The following is a 22,221-nucleotide window of genomic DNA, read 5'->3' on the forward strand; positions in this document are numbered from 1 at the left end:
CCCAAGGAATAGATATTTATTCTACACAAAGTGGAACACAAAGTGGAACAGGAGGCACCAAATCAATTCTTGTTCGGTATTACTGTCCAGGCCCCAAGGTTCAGAGTGCTCATTTGGGACACGCCAACTCAAATCACTTCTCTGTCTGACTCTGGGTAAGGACTTAAATCTGTTCTATGGTATGTGTGCTCCAATCACCAGTTTACATGAAATGTATATGATTCAGAACGAAAAAAAATCTGGTGCAGATTTGGATATTCAGTTTTTGGCAATAAAGGTACTAGGTATTTCAAAACATTGCTGATGTTACAATTAATTCAGAACTACCAACAAAAATTATCATTATTAACAATTCCCCAAGAACTCAGTCTGGGGAATAAATTCCAGCTCTTCCTGTTTTTGGCAAAAGGCTTGGTATTTCTTTCAAAAAGTCAAGGCTTCCTCTTTTAAACAAACTTCACATTTCAGCTTGTTTTAAAACTACCTTTTATTTGGATCACAGTCAGCAATAAAGGAGAATCTGAGCTTGTAAATAGTGACTGCACATCTGCTGACTCATTATATGCAGTTTGCAGTGACACTGTGCTGTTTACTAAGGTAGTGAATGCTTCAAGCATCATTTTAATTTCTGCTGTTGAACCCTGACTAACATGGCAAAAAAACCTGCCTTTTTTTCCTTCCCCCTTCCCTATTCTCCTGTTAACAGATATCTAACGCGGTAGGAAAGTGCTGCTTTGCTCAACATTTCATGCAGTTGTGGTTCCAGCTAATGGCACTTGGCATGTCTGCACTTCACAGCCCCAGGGCTAACAGTCAGACAAATACAAATGCTGCTGGAATAGCTTCCCCAAATGTAGCAAAGACCAGAAACTCCAGAAAGCAGCTGGACTAACTTGGTCCCAGGAGATGCATTTGGGCAACACTGTGTGATGCCTTCCTACATTGAATGGGCAAACTGCCCATGGAACTAAAGGGAAAAGAATTCACAGTGAGAGCTGTGAATGCAAAAGCGCAGGCAGTGTTCAAACTTAAAGAGGCTGAAAGTGCTGCCAAGGCTAGGATGGGCACTGCAGGCACATGCAGTCCTGGCAAGACCTATTCAGAATTTTTTACTTCTGTGGTGAATAAGTGGGTCTGTGTGAGAGAAACACCTGGAAAAAAAGGAGTTTGGCAATACTGCCTGTTAGAGGCACTTTCAGTCAGGAGCTGCAGGTGGGGAAAGACAAAAATGACAAGTTGCCAGCACAGAATATTTTTCTTTTAGTTGATCTTATTTCTGTAATTATGGACATGCTTGTATTTTCTTCTTTTTTTTTTTTATTCACCTTGTGGTGTCATGCAAGTGCATCAGGAGTGCAACTTCTCACATTAAACTAACAGCTCCTGGCAAAACATGAGGCAAAGAGTGTTAAGCATGTGAGAGCAAAGCCTGGTTACCCACTCTGCATCTTACCAACATAGAGCTGGCTATACAATTCCAGACGTGTGTGTCCTTCTGTTGGTGCTTTCCGGACCTCCAGAGGTAACTGGTCTACCTGCAGACTGGCCTGTTTGACATTCCTCTCCGCATTGACCCGATGCCACTGGTCATCATTGAGCTGGTTGGGAGATCTAACAACGATTTCCACAGGCCCATTTCCAACATCAAACGAAAAGGAAACCTCCGTAGCAGCTGAAACACCAAGCAAACAGCAACCCATCTTATGTTGTAAACAAATTCACTTATACTTCCTAAACAGAAAGGAGTCATATTTACAAGAAATATGCACTGCTCAGCCACCTTTCAGAATTTATAAGCACGTTCAGTTCCTTCTAACTTGAGTAGGACTTATTCCAAGGAAGCCATTGTGAAAAGTTTCCATAGCATGTGATGGAAATCAAACAGTTTGGCTTATAAATATAATCAGAACCAATTAAATCCTTGAAGATGATTTTTTATTTCCACTAATAATTTCAATAATATTGGAAAAACCTGCTCACCAGCTTTTAGAAGAAAACATCAACAGACCCTGAAACATTAATTGCACCCATTTTTAAAAAAGGTAGAAAGGAGAACCCTGGGAACTACTGATCTATCAGCTTCAGCTCTGTGCCTGGGCAGATCATGGAAGAGATCCTCCTAGAAGCTATGCTAAGGCACATGGAGGACAGGGAGGTGATTCGAGACAGCCAGCATGGCTTCACCAAGGGCAAATCCTGCCTGAGCAACCTAGTGGCTTTCTGTGATGGAGTGACCACATCAGTAGACAAGGGAAGAGCTATGGATTTCATCTAGCTGGAATTCTGTAAGGCCTTTGACACAGTCCTCCACAACATCCTTCTGTCTAAATTGGAGAGATCTGGATTTCATGGCCCAACGGTTCAGTGGATGAGGAATTGGTTGGATGGTCGCATCCAGAGGGTAGCGGTCAATGGCTCAATGTTCAGATAGAGATCAGTGATGACCCCCTCAGTGATCTGTGTTGGGACAAGTACTGTTTAATATCTTCATCAATGACATAGACAATGGGATCGAGTGCACCATTCAGCAAGTTTGCAGATGACGCTAAGATGAGTGGTGTGGCTGACACACCTGAGGGACAGAATGCCACCCAGAGAGACCTGGACAAGCTCGAGGAATGTCAAGGTTCAACAAGGCCAAGTGCAGAGTCCTGCTCCTGGGTTGGGGCAACCCCCAGTATCAGTACAGGCTGGGGCTGAAGGGATTGAGAGCAGCCCTGCCGAGAAGGACTTGGGGGTACTGGTGTATGAAAAGCTGAATATGAGCCAGCAATGTATACTCACAGCCCAGAAAACCAACCACATCCTGGGCTGCATCCAAAGAAGCATGGACAGCAGGTCGAAGTGGGTGATTCTGCCTCTCTACTCCGCTCTGGTGAGACCCCACCTGGAGTACTGTGTCCAGCTCTGGAACCCTCAGCACAGGAAAGACATGGACCTGTTGGAGAGGGTCCAGAGGAGGGCCACAAAAATGATCAGAGGACTGGAACACCTCTCCTATGAGGACAGGCTGAGAGATGTGGGGGTTGTTCAGCCTGGAGAAGACAAGGCCCCGGGGAGACCTTATTGAAGCCTTCAGTTCTTTATAAGAAAGATGGGACAGACATCTTAGCAGGGCCTGTAGTGATAGGACGAGGGATAATGGTTTTAAACTAAAAGAGGGTAGCTATAAGGAAGTTTTTCACTGGCACAGGATTCCCAGAGAGGTGGTAGGTGCCCCATCCCTGGCAACATTCAAGGTCAGGTTGGACGGGGCTCTGAGCAACCTGATCTAGTTGAAGATGTCCCTGCTCATTGCAGGGGGGTTGGACTAGATGCCCTTTAAAGGTTCTTTCCAACCTCAACTATTCTGTGATCCTATGATTTCAATTTTTGATTTCTGCATCCTTCCTGTTTCGATAGGTTTTTTTTAGGGAAATATGCATTTTGATAAAAGAGTGCTGCAGGAGAAGTCTACATTTTTTCTCTTTTGAGGGGAAATTAATTTTTACAGTGAACTAATAATGCAGTGGTAATGACCGGTGTGAGATTTTATGGCTGAAAAATAAATGCATTGTTAGCAAGCACTACAGCGTTCTATTTTTATGGTTGATTGAAAACATGTTTTGAAATTTTACAAATGTCCATTAGGTTCTACTAGATATTCCTCCAGGTCATCCTTGGCAAACTATGTAATTGATACTTATTATTAATCAGGGAGTGTGATTAATAATATATAGATGATTTTGGAATGAAGAAATATGATTTTGACTTTCCTGCTGATATTTAGATTATATAGTCTGGGGCTGTAAATTACATTATGGTGGCAAAACATTAGGTGAAAGGGCTACCAGAAAATGGATTATCAATGATAGTATTCACAAAGGAGGATACTAGACAGAAGTAAAGACAATGAAGAGTTCCATTTAATTTGTTTTTCTTACATATAAAATACAAAAGCTGTAGCACCATTTTAATTATTTTGAAAAATCTCAGGTGCCCAATTATGGTCTCAGTGTTCCAGTACAGCTGTGGTTTCTTGTTTAGTTGAATTGATAAAACAGTCTTATAAAAATCTTACTCAGCAAGGCTATTAGATTGTTGTAGAAGCACTGCTCCATTATTATTATCTCTAACAATGCTGATAAATAATGGGAAATAATTTTGTACATGGCCTAACAGATTTTCACAATTTTATGTTAGACCAATTAAATGCATTTTTACGAAAACTGGAAAGATAGGAATAAAACTTTTTGGTTTTTTTTCCATACAAAATTTAGTACACAATTGACACCTTTGATTTTTTTCTGCAAAATTGGCTATTTCTAAAAGAAGAAATTAAAAGTATATTTTATTGCTGTTGTACTCTCTGTTCTCTTCTGAATAAAATAATTTGATTTCTTGAATGAACTGCCTTTCGTAAACCATGAATTTAGTCTGCTTGGCCTTTTGCACTTTACAAGACAGAAAATATGTATGAGCCAAAGCTTGCCATTAAAGAAATAACTATGTTTCTTTTTAATGTTGTTATGTCTTATAACTTCAGCGGTTCTGCCAATAAACTCAGGCAAATTAGGAATTAGAGTAAAATCTCTCCAGTACTTAAGCTGTATAGTTGTGTTCAAGTCTATTTTCAAGGGTGTGTGTGTAATTTTCCTTTACTTTTTCTTTGAAGAACTGCCTCGGACCTCTTCACTGTTAGGCTTGAATTGCTTCCCAAAAGCCATCTGTCTACAAGGTTGTAAAATGAGAAGCGCTTAGAAAACTTTTCATCTTATTCTGAGGCAACTGATGGCAGTGTTGATATTGCTTGTGGGTACCTTGATTACAGCTACATCCAGGATTTTGAAAAACTATGAATACTTCTTTGTGTTTGCAAGTTCTTGGTCTTCTGGATGGAAGCATCTCTGATTTTTTAAAGGAAGATTATTCTTCCATTAAAAGAGAAAGTGTAGAGAACTGGCTTATAAAGATATTTCCAGTTAGAGTTCTGTGCCTGCACAGTCTAGCTTTATGCATGGTTTTAAACTGCAATCTGTATCACAGCTTGAAAGACTTATAATGAAATTCGTACTTGGAGAAAATAATTGACTTGACATAAGAGTACCATTGTATAAATTCATGTTACATTTTTATATTTGATCTTATAGTTAGGGAAGGAAAAACATTCCAGAAAAAACTTCTCATCAAAGGCCATTTTCAGTGCATGTACCTGCTGACATGCTGAAAGTTAGAGAAGGCAGCACAGCATCTATAGACTGTGCTGATCCATCCCCAAGTAACCTAATAAATATGACTCATATACAAAAGGGAAGGAAACTTATTTGTTAGACTGATGGACTGAAAAAAACATGAAGTATGCCAATGAAGAGAGCTTTGCAGATGGGCAGAGGCTGCACGACAACATGACTCATGCAAGTTATGTTGCTGGTTTTGACTCTTCATTCTCAGTTTCCATTGAAATGAATTTTTGAGTCTACAGATTAAGTATATTCTCCAACCAGGGACACTTCTGAGTAAAATGATTGGTAGTTGCACCTTAACAGAAATGGATGAACATCTGATAACAGGCACATTAGTCAGAAAAGGAAGACAAAATAAATTTTACTCCCCAAATAAATGAGACAGGGAATATTGCGACAACTGACATGGAGAAGGCTGAGATACTCAACAACATTTTGTCTCAGTTTTCACTGGCAATTTCTCTTCCCACTTGTCTTGTGTCCTTGAATATCAAGGCAGGGCCTGGGGGAATGAAGTGTTCAAGGTCAGGTTGGACAGGGCTTTGAGCAAAACATGCCGCCCCCGCTCCTTCTTTTTCCTTTACCCCAGCTTTACTGCTGAACATGGTGTTGCAGGGTATGGAGTATCCCTATGGCCAGTGGTCACCTTTCCTGGCTGTGTCCCTGTCCAACTTCTCTGCTCCCCTCAGCCTACTGACTGAGGGAGAAGTGGGGAAGACAGAAAGCTTTGATGCTGTGCAAGCACTGCTCAGGAATTGCCAAAACACTGGTGTGGTATCAAACTCTGTTTTAAGCACAAATCCAAAACACAGCACCATACGGGCCATGGAGAAAGTTAACTCTATCTCAGCCAGGCCCAGTACAATATCAAACTTTTTCAGAAGTTCAGCATAACTAGTCATGTAGAAAAGTAGAAACTATTTTTTTTTTCCTGAAGTATGATTTACTTTTCAATCTCTCTATGCCTACACATACAACCCTTGCATGATGTGGCATCTTTGAATTGAACATATCTTTAGTTGATATGACAGTTGTATTATTCCATCAAAATTTTGAAGGGGATGGTTAAAAGATCTAACATATGTGTGCACTATTTATTCATAGTGACCAACTGAACAAGAGCCAGATTTTTCCAGAAACATGTAGAAATTGAGCTGCACAGGTCCCAGAGATTTCTGCTCGTCAGTCACTTTGTAGCTCATTAAGTGAGTCTTCCTAATGATCATTTTGTCTTCTGTTCTACCCAATATCATAAAACTCAAGTCAGTTGTTCTAAGAATGAGAATGAGGATCAGACATTGAACAAATGTCTGAAATTGCTTAATTATGAAATAAAAAAAAAGAAAATAAATGTGGGGTTTAGTTTATTTGGTCAGTACAAGGTTTTGTGATGGAAAATTCATAAAACTGAACACGGGACAATTTTTTATGTGCTCCTGCCACATATATTCACTCAATAAACAGAGGCTTGTGGCTTAGTTTTACCCTTTCTGTACCTTGTGCAATTACATATAATTCAACCTGAACACGTTTCTTTCAGCAATTCAATTTTCTAAGGTCTCAAGTCATTGTCAGCCATCTGTTCAGAACACAGAACTACAACTTTGGCAAACAAAATGCCCTTCTCACTCTTTGTTCTGTGTTCTTGTTTTTTAGCTCTATTCAGATCCCACCATATCCTCATCTTAAATCTATTTGCCCATAAAACGGAAGGGGTATGACTGTATTGTCTGTAGGATTCTGTATTCCTTGGGTCCTTCCTTTCAAGGCTTTCTGGTAGATATGCTTTAGTTAAACACAAGTTCTGAACCTCAACTGCATGGGAAGTAGCATGCATTTCTATGTCCTTTGCTATGCAGAAGGTCAGGCCGAAAGGAGCTGATAGATGTTTCTGGCATTCAAGATCTATGAACAGCTAGGTCTCCCATTTTCCTAGAACTCCTTGTGTTTCAAGACTCTTTTTTCCTATTTTTCTAGTTTGATCTTTGTTGATGAATTGCAGGCTAGGATCTCTAGCTATAATGAGGCTGCCAGCAAAGAAAGAGATGCTGACAGACAGGTGGATGCTCACAGGATCCCAAGCAGTAGGTGAAAGTTCATTCTCAAGAAACATCAGCTGTAAAAAAAAAAGGGGGAGGGATTACAACTCTCCTCACAGTCAGTTTTGTATGCCTGTCTATTTCTCTCCTTCTCATTATCCTTTCTCTGAAGCGCATACTTTCATCTCCTCCCTTGTACTTTGTTTCTCTTACCTCCCCTGATGTATTTTTATACCCTTCAATGGTACTCACTGATGTTTTAGTTGACTTACATCAAAGGGAATAGTATATTCTTTAGCATCATTTTGAAATCCTATTCTTAGAACATAAATGTCTTGTTATGACTAGAATTGGAGCTCACATGCTTGGCTGTAAAACAGGATACAACAATAAGCTATAAACTGTAGACTAAAACCTGCCACATAGATATTTCCCCCCCTGCTTGCTTGCTCCATGACAACAACAGCTTGAAAATATTTTATCTCTGTAAGGGCAACATCTGCCAAACTTCCCGGACTGTTTGTTTGTAAGTACACCTCTGATGAAGGTCTCACTGACTAAACCCATAGACAGAAGTCAGTGAAATGATTGAAAATGAATGAAACCTAATCACAGAATCTCAGAATCATTAAGATTGGAAGATAATTTAAGATCACCTGTTGGGATCACTCTGCACGGCTCGACCTTAAGGAGAAGGAGCTGCAGCATTGAGAAGCTGGTAAACAGCTGGATATCTGCACGGCTCGGCCTTGAGAAGAGGGAGCTGTGGTAAACAGCTAAGAAGAAGCAAGAAAAACAGGGACACCTGCAAGCAGCAATCCTGACTGTGTGAGGGACGCGTGGACAGTGCGTGATCAGATGCTTGTAACCAATTGGGGGTGATGTCTGGCGCGTGGACAGTATGTTAACCTATAAAAGCTGTGTACTTTGCTAAAATAAAGGAGAATGACCATACCCACATTGGGACTCATCATTACTCCGGGATCGCCTCCCACTCTGGCATCTGGTAGCAGAGGATGGTTACATGCTACAATTCTTCGTGACTGCGGTAAGCGCAGCGAGAGAAGGGGAGTGGGAAACAAGCGACTGGGAGAGGTACTGTAATCCTCAAGCGTGGGAACAGATACGGAGCAATCTAGCTAACTGCCTCCCAGAGGGTGAGCTGCCATCATGGAGAGTGAGGCAGCTGCTTCGTTGCTCGCAGGCACACTCTCTAAGAGAGAAATCGAGACAACGGGATTAAATTAGGAGAGGGTGAGCTGCCATCATGGAGAGTGAGGCAGCTGCTACGTTGCTCGCGAGTATACTCTCTAAGAGAGGGATCGAGACAACGGTGAAACAGCTTACTAAGCTGATTAAATTAGGACAGTGTTTGGGACATTTTAAGGATGCTTTCACATTGTTTTCAATAACGGAGTGGTGAGAGTTAGGAGAACAAATGTGGCAGAAACTTATTGAAGGAGATGAAAAGCTGGAAAAGGAAATAAAGTCTGTGAGAGAATTGTGGAGAGACATGATAGAAACTTTAAAGGCTATGAAAGCAGAACGAGAAGTTGCGTGTGCGGCTGCTCAGATGCTAACTCCAGGTCTGATGCCAGAGAAAGCGAAAAACGGGGAAGCCAAGGCAGGGCCGATCGCGCGGTTCTTTGGGCTACCTGCTGTGAAAGGGATGACGGGGTCTACGTGTAAGACTGTAGCTGAGTTGCATGATAAAGTTGAGCAGGATTCGGGGAAGAAAGAGCTGGATAATCTATGCTCCCCGCTTTCGTCAAGAATGTCGCCTTCTCCAGAAAAAGCGGAAGTCATGGGGGTTCGAGCAAGACAGCAGAGACAGCAAAGGGGGTGTGGAAGCCAGCCATAGCAGGCACTGCCCCGGTGCCTGGAAGTCGCTCGCGCAACCGAGGAAACTGTTGGAATCTCGCCCTGATCAGGTGAGCGGCTGGGGAGGAGATGGGGTCCATGCTAACAAAAGAGGAAGAAGCAGTGGTTAAGCTCCTCCAACATATCCTCTCCAAGAGAGGTGAACAGTATGAGGAAGCCGGCCTAAAAAGATTATTGGTATGGGCGCGGCAAAAAGGACTAATTCCCTCAGTAAGTGAGGCTTTTGAGATCCGATCTGGGAAGGAATTGGTGCAGCACTGTGGGAGGAAGTCAGCACAAGCAACAAAGACAGTGTAAAGTTTCTGACACTCTGGAGGTTGATCCTAGAGACATTAAAAGAACTAAAGGCAGAATGCATCGCATGAAGAAGGGGCGATGGTCAGACTCCTGCCACATATGCTCTCTAAGAGAGGACTGAAATATGATGAATATACACTTAGAAGGCTTCTAATTTGGTGCCAAAAAGAGTACCCCCCCAATCTGTCTGTGGCGTTTAAGGCAGAGACGTGGGAGGAGATAGGAAAAATGTTATAGGAACATATTGGGAACGGAGATAAAACCGCTGCAGAGTTAGTGACAGCATGGAAGTTGACATTAACCACATTAAAAGCCTTAAAGGCAGAGAGAAAAGCTGCAGCTGATATGGAGGAGGCTGTTAAACCACCTTCAACCAATCCCTTTTTAACCGAGTCAGAGGGTCCAGGACCTTCAGCGACTCCGACTGTACCTCCTGAGGTGCCAGATGCACCAGGTGAACTGGCTGCATTAGATAAGTCAGAGAAACAGATCTACAATGATGTATGTGAGGGCAAGACGGGACAACGTTGCCCAGAACAATGTACTCAGTGTTCCCCTGTGTGCCCGCGTGAAAGATCAACAGGGCGAGTCTCGAAAGGAGATGGGCAAGCAGCGGAGCTAGGAACAATGTGGCGATTGCTATTCGAGACTGTTTTGAAGAGCCAGGGGCTAGCAGCAGACTCTGCAACAGCTTTTGAGTTACCTACCTGGGAGAAAGCAGGGAAGTTTGAGGCAACCTCTAAAGAGGATCATACGGCTATGAAAGTGTTAACAACCTGGCGATTAGTCAGGGACTCTATAAAGGCGATAAAATCAGAGCGGACGGCGGTGGCAGCAGTTGCCGCTGCCACAGCCCTGGGAGAGAAGGGAGGCCGAGCTGGGGATGATAAGAACGAGTGACCCCCGCCCGCCCCCCCCCACACCCCTGCCCCCCCCTGCTAACGCAACCAACGGAGATGACGAGTCCTCCTTGGCCCCCGCCTCCTGACCTGGAACATGAGCGCTGGTCGCCCGTGGCGCAACAGGAGGGGGCTGCTTGGGGTGATCCTTCCCCCAAGTCAAGATACGACCCTGCCCAACATTGGCGAGGCATGAGACAAGAGGCCTTGGCAGAGGGGGAGGGAATGGAGCGAAGTGGCTACCAGCCAGGTCGGTACGGCCGGCAGTAAGACCAGAAGATCCTGTCACACATCCCACGGACGCAGTCAACTCCGACGTACCGCCAGCTGATGCTTTCACTCTTTTGTATGCGGAATGATGGCTTGTTGACCGTCTCAGCGGCACTCCCTGGACGTTCAAGAACAAGAACTTCAATATGCCATATTTGTAAAATGGTGTTGTGGGTTCATTCTATGTCGTTGTAATTATTGTCACAAATGTATCATTTCTTTTGCAGGGAATCAAAGAGTATATTTCAATTGCTTTTTTACCATTCCCTTAGCAGCTGAGGATGCAGAGAAGTTTGCCTTTACAGTACCAGCAGTAAATAAAGGAGAGCCAGCAAAGAGGTATCATTGGGTAGCATTGGCTGTAAAATGTGGTCTGCATTCAATTCTGTCCCTGCTATTAATATATCATCCATATAATGATACATTATTAAATCTGGATACTTTTTCTGCACCGGCTCTAGAGCCCATGCCACAAATGTCTGACACATCGTAGGTGAATTTTTCATTTTACAGCACTTAGAGCACTATTTAGGAAAACGGGGTTTAAAAATAGCACCGAAAAAAAAATTCAAAAGAAGGGACCATGGCAATATTTGGGCTGGATTATCACCAGGGGAGTGGTCCGCCCACAAAAAATAAAGATTAATTCGAAAATAGAAAATCTTTCTGATGTCCAAAAATTAATGGGGGATATACAGTGGGTTTGCAATATTTGCGGAATTACTAATGATGATCTGAGGCCGTTGATGCCGCTCCTGGGGTCTTCAGTGGAGGCTCCAGAGCGACGTCAACTGCACGAGGATCAACACCAAGCTTTGCAGAAGATTACTGAGAAGATAGCAACAACCTGTGCTCACAGATGTTCACCTACTGAGAGTATCTCGCTTAGGATAGTTAATTTAGGAGGGCAACAGCAACATCCACTAGGATTGATCGTGCAGTTAGGAAATACGGCAAACAGTTTGAAAGTATTGGAATGGGTTTTTCTCTCCAGAAAAACAGGGGTCACCAGATATGAATTATTTGCACAACTCATTATTAAGGGAAGACAAAGAATTGTAGAAATATCTGGATTAGAACCTGTAATAATTTATGTTCCTATATCTCAAAAGTACTTAGATTGGTTGTTGGCCAGTTCTCCGGAGTTTCAGATTGCAATTTTTAAAGACGCGTTACAAATACCTATCCGTCCGATGGATTATTGTCACTGTTGGCTAATCAACAGTTTGAAGAAATGCCTATGCGATCAGAGATCAGTGAACGGGATGACAGTCTTTACCGACGCAGGATGCAAATCCCATAGAGCGGCTGCCACTTCGCAGGAAAATGACGAAGGGAAACATCAACTGTTACCTGGGGTGTGTGGAGATTCTTTACAAACTATGGAACTTCGGGCAGTCCTTTGGGTATTCGAAAAATGGTCTCAAGAGGCTCTTAATGTTGGCTCGGATTCTCAATAGACACCTTTTCGCATGCCATTTGGGCTACCGCACAAGGCGGAGAAACAGCACGACATGTTATCAAGCAAATGCATGCTGCTATTATGCCCTTAGGAGCTCCTTTACAGTTAAAAACGGATAATGGGCCTGCGTATGTGTCTCGAAAATTTTCCCACTTCTGTCAGCTTTGGGGCATTCGACATATTACAGGGATTCCTCATTCCCCTACAGGGCAAGCTATCGTGGAGCGGGCACATCAAACATTGAAAGCGCTTTTGCAAAAACAAAAAGGGGAAAGCGTGCTGGACACGACAGAATGACTTGCAAAGGCGGTGTATGTGTTAAATTATTTGCGTTTTACGGGAGACAGGGAAGACCCTCCAATGGTGATTCATAATTCAAGTCTACGATCTGGGGTGTCCCAGACTGGGGAAAGAATTTTAGTAGAGTATAAAGATGTGGTCACTGGAGAATGGAAAGGACCTGCAGAGTTAAAAATGACTGGTCGAGGCTATGCTTGTATTCTTACAGATAGTGGAGTGAGATGGGTTCCAAGTCGATGGCTTCGACCATGCCGAGCGCACCTCTCTCCACAAGCAGAAGAAAGTTGTTCGTGAGTCTGATAGTCACGTGTTTGATATGCCAGGTTCAGGCATGGTTTTCTGTTCAACCAAGAAAAAATATCTGGGTTACACTAGCTAATCAAACGGGCCAAGGCCACATTTGCTTATCTATATCCACTGCTGAGAATCCGTTTACAACATGCTTGGTTGGTCTGCCCTTAGGGGACTATGATTCGGCAATGGTAGTAAAGAAGACCGCCCCTGATCTAGCCTTGTTTTTAAAAATAACAAACACCTCTGCAGTTATGGATAAGTGGGATAGATGGATGGCACATGGACCACAGGAGTTGTTGGAACCGCAGGAGTTGGATATTTTAGGATGCATTACAGCCCCTACCTGTTTATATTTTAATTGGTGTAATTATACAACGAGCAACATCTCGTGCTCTACTATTGTCCCAATAAGACTCCCTAAAGGAATATTTTTGATTTGTGGTGATTGTGCATGGCAAGGTGTTCCCTCCTGTTTGAGGGGTGGTCCTTGCACATTGGGGCGCCTGACATTGCTAACTCCCAACACTTCTATGATATTGAACCTTACCCAACGGCATAGAATAAGACAACAGATTTGAAAATATCAGGAAGGGCACAATGACCAATTGGATTTTTGGACTGCGGACAAAACCATACTAGCCTCTTCCCTTGCCCCTGGGGTCACTGCTGCCCAAGGCTTAACCACTTTAAATAAATTGGGATGTTGGCTAGCGAAACAAATCAATGCTACTTCTGCAGCACTCAGTGCTTTGTTTATGGAAACTGACTTAATAAGGCATGTAACGTTGCAAAATAGGGCAGCTATCAACTTCCTACTTTTGGCCCAAGGGCACAGGTGTGAGGAGTTTGATGGCATGTGTTGTATGAATTTAACAGATACATCACAGTCGGTAACTCAACAATTGCGAAAACTGAAGGACTTAACGGACAGGTTACAGGCAAGTTCACTAGGCCCCGAATCATGGCTCTCAAGTTTGGGCCTAAGTGGATGGTTACTTAGTAAAAGGGGCAGTTGTTATAGTACTTGTTATCTTAATACTAATGCTTATTGTACTGTTTTTATTGCATTCTCTACAAGGAATGGTTCAAAAGGTAGTAAAGAATGCTTGGCTAGCTAATAACTCAAATGAGTATCTTACACACCCAATGAATGAGCTTTGTTAGATAAACACACTCAAAACAAAAATGGGGAGAGGCTACCACATTACCCTAAGAATGTTCGAATAAGGCCTTATATGTGTTAAATTATTTGTGGAAGGAGAAAGGACCTTTTCAACTGCTAACCTGGGGACGAGGTTATCCTTGTGTCATTACAGACTCTGGAAATCATTGGGTACCCTCAAAATGGTTAAAACCATGGGTGGAACAGTCACCATCGTCATCGTCGGACACATCTTGACACTATCAGGTGTCATCGCAATCTGGATGCCATCTCAGCCAAAAGAAAATGTATGGGTAAATCACACTGAAATTAGCAGTATAATGAGAGAAACATGGAAAGCTTTTAGGGCAAAGCGCTCTATAACTACAAATCCTTTAGTAAGATACAATATTGGTTTTCATAGTTTTGTACAAGTGCTTTTTCTATCGCTAGGAGTAGTTTCTATCGCTATGAGTAGTACAACTAGAATTGATTGCCTTGTAATATTCTGCTATTAATTTAAGCACAGTTGATATGTGACTGCTGGATTATGGTAAGACGTCGTGTGAACAAAGCCTACGAACCAATAGACGGGATGGCTGTGGCGCGTGCAGCACGTCTGGCCAGCGGGTGCATGCGCCAGAGGCTCCCTGTGTTAAAAGGTGACAACTGAGGTGAGTTCCGACACTCGCTGGCCACGTGTGTTGAAACTCGTTCCTCTACAAATGTGTAATACCGGGATTTCCCGAAGGGCAGTGGGCCGGTGTACGGCAAGGCCACCGTTGCCTCCGTGGGGACGCCCACATAAAGCTGGCACCTACCAACTGCTGGGCTGAGTTCATGGCACAGGACGATACAAGAATGTACAGATGGTCCATCTTTCTCACAGTCCTTGGGTTGTGAATGATCCATCAGGTTTTGTTTATACAAAAACAAAAAGGGGGAGATGTTGGGATCACTCTGCACGGCTCGACCTTAAGGAGAAGGAGCTGTGGCATTGAGCTGCACGGCTCGACCTTAAGGAGAAGGAGCTGCAGCATTGAGAAGCTGGTAAACAGCTGGATATCTGCACGGCTCGGCCTTGAGAAGAGGGAGCTGTGGTAAACAGCTAAGAAGAAGCAAGAAAAACAGGGACACCTGCAAGCAGCAATCCTGACTGTGTGAGGGACGCGTGGACAGTGCGTGATCAGATGCTTGTAACCAATGGGGGGCGATGTCTGGCGCGTGGACAGTATGTTAACCTATAAAAGCTGTGTACTTTGCTAAAATAAAGGAGAATGACCATACCCACATTGGGACTCATCATTACTCCGGGATCGCCTCCCACTCCGGCAATCACCAAGTCCAACTGTCAACCCAACACCACCATGCCCACTAAACCATGTCCCAAAGTGCCACATCTACTTGTTTTTTGAACAGTGATGATGACTCCATCCCAACCTGGGCAGCCTGTTCCAATGTTTGACCACTCTCTCTGTACAGAAATTTTTCCTACTATGTAGTCTAAACCTCCCCTGGTACAACTTGAGGCCATTTCCTCTTGTTCTGTTGCTAGTTACTTGGGAGAAAAGGCCAACACCCACCTCGCTACAACCCTCTTTCAGGTACTTGTAGAGAGCAATAAGGTCTCCCCTCAGCCTCCTCTTCTCCAGACTGAACAAGCCCAGCTCCCTCAGCCGCTCCTCATAAGACTTGCGCTCCAGACCCCTAAGCAGCTTCGTTGCCCTTCTTTGGACACGCTCCAGCACCTCAATGTCCTTCTTGTAATGAGGAGCCCAAAACTGAACACAGGATTTGAGGTGCGGCCTCACCAGTGTCGAGTACAGGGGCACAATCACTTCCCTGCTCCTGCTGGCCATGCTATTTCTCATACAGGCCAGGATGCTGTTGGCTGCCTTGGCCACCTGGGCACACTGCTGGCTCATGTTCTGTCAACCAGCAACCCCAGGTCCTTTTCTGCCAGGCAGCTCTCCAGCCACTCCTCCCCAAGCCTGTAGCGTTGCATGGGGTTGTTGTGACCCAAGTGCAAGACCTGGCACTTGGTTATTAAACCTCATACAGTTGACCTCGACCATTGATCCAGCCTGTCCACATCCCTCTGTAGAGCCCTCCTGCCCTCGAGCAGATCAATACTCCTGCCCAACTTGGTATCATCTGCAAACTTACTGAGGGAGCACTCAATCCCCTCATGCAGATCATTGATAAAGATATTAAACAAATCAGCCCCAGTACTGAGCCCTGGGGAACACAGAGACAGATGTTAAACATATCTAGAGTTAGTGGTTTATGTATCTTTATATGGAATCCATCACTGCTGTCAAGATCAGGTCTCATATCCATAAACATAGGACTTTTCCCCATTGACTTTAGTAGACTCTGGATAGAAAAGAGGACTTTCCAGGATGTGAAAGAAACTATCTTGTCCTCCTTTCCCACTTATACTCTTGATAGCTGAGTTTAAAGACAGTCTTACAAAGTCATCTCTAAACTACCTGCCCTGCTGTCCTCACTTGCACAGGGGTGATAGATGGCCATGCCAAAGCCGATACTGAAACAACATTGATAGGTTGTTCCTGGTTGCTGAAAATATGTGGAAAGTGCTACAGATGCTACCCTGAAGTGCCATATTGAAACACGGGACCTACTTTGAGGACGCCACTTCTCAAGGGACACAATTAAAAATTAAAGCCACCAAAACAACATCTCAGAGTGAAATTGTTGATCCAAGTTGCTTGACTGCAATGGAGGAATTACTGCGTAGCGTGGCTGTCTGTTAATAATCAGGTGGTTATTAAAAATCATGACCATATTTACAATAATTTGACTAAGTATGTGGAAGATTGCATCATTTATCTAATTCCCAAATGAAATGGCCATTTGAACTATGAGTGAAAGCTTCACTCATTTGACCAAATGGCAGTGTACCTCTATGCCCAAGACTGCAGTGATCCTTGAGCTAAGTGCCAAATGAACTAGCTCTGGAAGCTGTACAGCTACATCAGCATGATGCTGTGCCAAGAGTAATTAGTTCTAATGAGAGGCTATACTGCACCTAGGATCAAACCCAGAATAGCTGAATGCGGATTTATGCGGACATGCTATCTGTCTTAGGATTGCTCAGGTATCTCTCTAACATGGGGGTTCATTGTACAGACTAGGCACACTCTACATCTATCTGTAGGTTAGCAAGTAAAAAAAAAAATCATGCAACTTTACACTCTCTTGGATCTTATGCAGTCATTTATGTGTCAAGGAGGAAAAAGGGTGAGTAAAAAACTATCACTTTGATTTAACATCATTTAACACCCACTTTTCATGGTATAAATCCAGCCACAAGATATACTGTAATACCAAGTGAGGCTCAGTGTCTTTCTGAACCTTTAAAATAAGCTGATATTCTGTATGGTTTGGGTTGGAAGGAACCTTTAAAGATCTTCTAGTCCAAACCCTCTGACATATTCAGGAACATAGATCCACTAGACCATGTTCCTCAGAGCCCCGTCCAACCTGACCTTGAACACTTCCCATGATGGGGCAACCTTGACCAGTGTGTCACCACCCTCCTTGTAAAGAATTTCTTCCTTATAACCAATCTAAAGATACCCTCTTTCAGTTTCAAACCATTGCCCCTTGTCCCCTTGTCCTGTCACTACAAGCCTTCGTAAAAAGTTTTTCTCTGTCTTTGTTATAAGCCCCTTTGAAAGGCCACAATAAGGTTTCCCCAGAGCCTTCTCTTCTCCAGGCTGAACAGCCCCAACTCTCTCAGCCTTTCTTCACAGGAGAGGAAAATCTCCGCAAATTCATCAGGAATACAGAACTCTTTAGAATGCCTGAAGCTTCTTATAACCTTTTCAGTGTGTTTTTATATAATGTTTTTATTTTGGAATTTTCAAAGTGTCCTGCAGACCAAAAAAAACCAAATCAGAACAAAAAATAAAGAAAAAGTCTTTGTCAAATATAGAAAAGAGCTTCCTCTGAAGTGCTTATCCTTCTCATATTTTGATCGTCATTTTCTCCACTATTTAGTCTGCAGCCTGAAGTAACTTGATTCAGTCTCTGCTCTGTGCATTATCTACATCTGGTAGCTGCAAACTTGCAGTGACATTTCTTTGTGAATGGACAGGGAATTAGATCTACTGAGAGAAGATGTCCTGATTCAACAAGAGCTGCTGTTTTCTTATGTGTATGACTACATTGTCAAATTGTAAGAGAAGACTGCACACAAATAAAATGTTTTGCTGTAAATTTAAAAGATGTGAATTTTAATACATTATTATCCTTTTTCCATGATACTTCCACTTCTTTCTAGTAAGATTTACAACTGCGCCAGTGATTTCAACAACTGGACAAATAAGTCTAAGTCCTAGCTTTCTGTTTACAGGAATCAAGCGTCTTCATTTTAATGGGAATTACTTAAGTTAAAATCCTTCTTTCATAATTTTATGACTCTTCAAATATATTTTCATATTTCTGTGTGACTGACTGAATAGCTAGCTGTTTTCTTGTTCCTTCATTGCCTGTGTTGGGTTAGAATCCCTCTACTATAACAAACTTTGCCTACTGTCTCCATGCTGAGCCCTTGAAATATATTATCCTCACCTGTGGTTTTAATCTTAGATATTCCATATACATCAATTGACTCAGAAGTACTGTACTATATTGCAGCATAGTCCTGGGAAATTCTGGGACTCCCATAGTCTGGGATTCCCAGAGTACTGGGAAATACTGTGGAGAAGCAATGACAAAAACAAATCGTGGAAAAGGCAAGTGAAGAGAAGGCAGGTGGAAGCTGGAAAGTAGGAAAAAGAGTAAATAGTGGTATACCCCAGGGGTCAATCTTGGCTCCAGTCCTCTTCAAATCTTCATTAATGATCTAGATGATGACAAGGCAGAGTACCCTCAGCAGGTTTGCAGATGCCTCAAAACTGGGATGTCCATGCTGCCATCCAGAGGGACCTCCAGAGGCTGAAGAGATGGACTGACAGGAACCTCATGAAGTAAAGCAAGGGGAAGTGCAAAATCCTCTACCTGGTGAGGAAAAACCCCATACACCAGTATGTACTGGGAGTCACCTGGCTGGAAAGCAGCTTTGCAGAAAAGGTCCTGGGTGTCTTGGTAGAGACCAAGGGGAACATAAACCAGCAATGTGCCCTGGTGGCAAAGGTGGCAAATGATATCCTGGGCTGCATTAACAGGATTGTTGCCAGAAGGTTGAAGGAAGTGAACCTTCCCTTCTACTCAACATGGGTGAGGCCACACCTGGAGTACTGTGTCCAGTTCTGGGCTCCCCAGTATGAGAGAGACATGGACTGAGAGAGCCCACTGAAAGGCCACCAAGATGATTAAGGGACTGGAGCACCTCACATATGAGGAAAGGCTGAGAGAGCTCTGACTGTTCAGCCTGGAGAAAAAAAGGCTCAGGAGAGATCTCATCAATCTATATAAATATCTGAAGGGAGGATATAAAGAACGTGAAGCCAGGCTTTTTCCAGTGGTGCCGTGCCAGGACCAGAGGCAATGTGCACAAACTGAAACACAGGAAGTTGCCTCTGAACATCAGGGAACACTTTTTTACTACGAGAATGACAGTTCTCTGTGTGGATCTAAGTTGAAGCCCACTGTAATTTTTTTCACCAACTTCAGTGGAAAAGGCGGCTGATGGACTGTAGCACTAGGATTTTGCTGATGATAATCAGTTTGTTGTCTCCATTTCCCTTGCTGAACCTCTAATGCTGAATACGTGCCTCTCTGGATGGAATTGGAACATAACAGTGAGCTCTGGTTTGCTGAAACTCATGTTAGATGACTACAGTGATAGTAGCAGATAGAAGGAGGAAATTAAAAAGTATATCAATTACCAGCAAGGTATCACTCACAGTAAATGTGTGTTTCTGGAGCATGGCACCAGGATGGCTTTCATCTGTATTCATATGGCTAGAGGATTCTAACAGTTTCTACTAAATAAGATTTTGCTAGTGCAATCTATATTTCTGGCAGCTAAAGTGTGCGTTATTGCTGTTTCCTTCTTAATTCAGTTCTGGAAAGTAAATCACAAAGTCCTATATTCTCTATTTTTCTCCAGTGCATGATTAGTCCTCTTGGTCACATTAGGAAAGTCAAAGAAATTACAGTATGTTACAAATAAAAAAATTAATAAATAAAAATGTACAAGTCATGATTCTGCTAGCCTGTTGGCTAGTCTGCAGCATCAAGCTTAATTTTAATGTGCACATGCCACTTTCACCAATATACATCCCTAATTACATATTCTGAAACATTTTCAGGTGTATTTCAGTGCTTTCTTGTTGCTGTTTTACAAAAGTTCAGCTAGCAACACTAATTTTTTTTTCTTCTGTCTGTTTTTCAGTATTTAAGGGAATAACAGGATGGGATACTACTGTGTGGAGTAGTTGCCTCAAGTGCACATTTACAGCTGCACTGTTTCTACAATATTAGTATTTAAGTGGGCTATTCACTACTATAGTCTGCTCTCAAAAGGTTAAGAAGTTGCATACAGAAAGAGGCATATCTGTTACATGCAGCACTTAGTTACAACTTGGTTTTGGTAGAGAGCGATTATGTCAGTGAGCCATTGTGTTTCTATGCACACGCAAGATTAGATTACTCCTTTGGAGCAGGAGCTGGAGCAGAGAACAGTCCAGACTTACAATCCTTCCCCAAGTTTTCCCTAGGGTGGTCCAATCTGCTTGTCTGATTGCAGCTAAGGGGGAACTTTTAACTGATGGAAATGTGTTCCAACATTTTTCAAAGCACACAGGCTACCTGCAATAGTCTAAATGCTCTCCAGGTGCAAGGTAGTAAAAAGAATTGTCCTGGCTTCACTCACCTTGTGGACAGACACCAATTCTTTGATGTTCTACTGACAGACAATGACTTACACGTGCAATTAGCAATATTTTTGAAAGGAATACTCGAGTACTGGAGCTTGATATAAATGAAAAAAAACCTGAATACAGCACCTTCCTCATCATGAGTAAGCATCTGTGTGAGGACAAAGATAAGGAGGGGTTTGATATTGGTAAAAACTAAGAATCAGTTATTTGTATTTCACTTTAAAATAAACTCAACTATCAACCATCCAATTAAACAGAAATACCAGTCTTTCTACATAGTAGATTAGATTGCTTTGGGGGATAAAAAATATTGCATTTAAATTAATGTACCAAATTTTCTCATGAAAGAACATGCAAAGGCCAAATATGCCCTAAGAAGATAGTTATTTATTATCAGTATTTATTAATTACTTCAGTTATGCTAACTGCAAGTCAGCTGTCTTGTAGATAAGCACTTGGAAACAACTTTCATGTCTTTATATTTTAGTTGATGTAGCAATTTTCAGCCAGGGACATCAAGAATGCAAAATAACATTATCAGTCCTGCATAAAGAGGGAACCAGAGCAAAGATATATGAAATTACTTGTTTAAGGTCAAACATCAGATGGTTAGAGCAGGGCTTGAAAAATACCTACTTGCTTTACTTCTAAGGCAATACAATATCAGATAGACAACGTTACCTCCCATCCAGACAGCCCTCTTCCAATAACTACTTAACTGCTTGGAAGGAAGGAGGGAAGGAACAGTGACTCAGTTGAATGTCTTGTTGATTCACCTCATGAGAGTTACAAAAGCTTAAAAAAATACAGCAACAATATCTTCTGGTCTCTTTTTTGTGAGATTCACACAAAAGGAACTGTAGTCAGTGCACTGAGTGGAAAAGGAGAGGAGGAGTGTGCTTTCCTGTCTGTAGTGGGTTATAATAAACTTCATTATTTCTTTTTAACTGCAACGCTTTACCATGAAACTGAATTGGTCCTATGCAACAGAAGACACCACAACAAGGAGGAAACACAGCCAATAGAACAGAGCTCTCCCGTGCAGCATATAAAGGGTTTTGTGTAACTGGTAATAATTTTTTGTTGGATGAAAGGCAAAAGTGGATGCTAACATTCATGGAATCAGATTATGTCTGAGCATGGTAAAATATCAGAGAGATTTTTGAAAGGACAGAGCAGATTCTTTCCTATGAAAAATTACTATGAAGTTGGCATGGTTCTATAAATGCTGAGCAATGGGTTTGGCTGCATATATGCAGAGACAAAAGATATCAAAACCCCTCTTGGATATGCCACACTTGAATGTCATAAAAATAGGCCAAAATGGTAAGCAGTGCATCATACTAAAAGTGGCCTGGTGCAGGCCTGAAAAATAGACATCAAGATTGTGGTGTGATTTTGCGGAAGAGCACATTGCCCATGCGCTTTTCTTCCTCTTTTGTGTTTTTTTTCTTATTCTGTAATTTGTTTATTAGTTGTAGGTTCTACTGTAGACTGTGGTTAAGGCTTGTTAAAGGTATTTAGATGCTGGGTGGTAGCTGCTGAAAAACTTTTAAATTTGG

At 42.5% G+C, this 22,221-nt stretch overlaps 1 protein-coding gene across 1 annotated transcript in view; it reads right to left on the reverse strand.

Moving 5' to 3' along the window:
* CNTNAP2 (contactin associated protein 2) overlaps nucleotides 1-22,221 on the reverse strand; it is a gene marked incomplete at its 3' end in the record, with an annotated part of 1,307,043 nt that overhangs the window by 118,619 nt on the left and 1,166,203 nt on the right. The window contains exon 17 of the mRNA XM_081996846.1: nucleotides 1,454-1,672. Within this exon, the coding sequence (XP_081852972.1) occupies nucleotides 1,454-1,672 (219 nt within the window). The remainder of the gene's footprint in view (nucleotides 1-1,453; nucleotides 1,673-22,221) is intronic.

Source organism: Phaethon aethereus, assembly GCF_964289735.1.
Source record: "Phaethon aethereus genome assembly, chromosome: 2".
In the NCBI taxonomy this organism is placed as follows: domain Eukaryota; kingdom Metazoa; phylum Chordata; class Aves; order Phaethontiformes; family Phaethontidae; genus Phaethon; species Phaethon aethereus.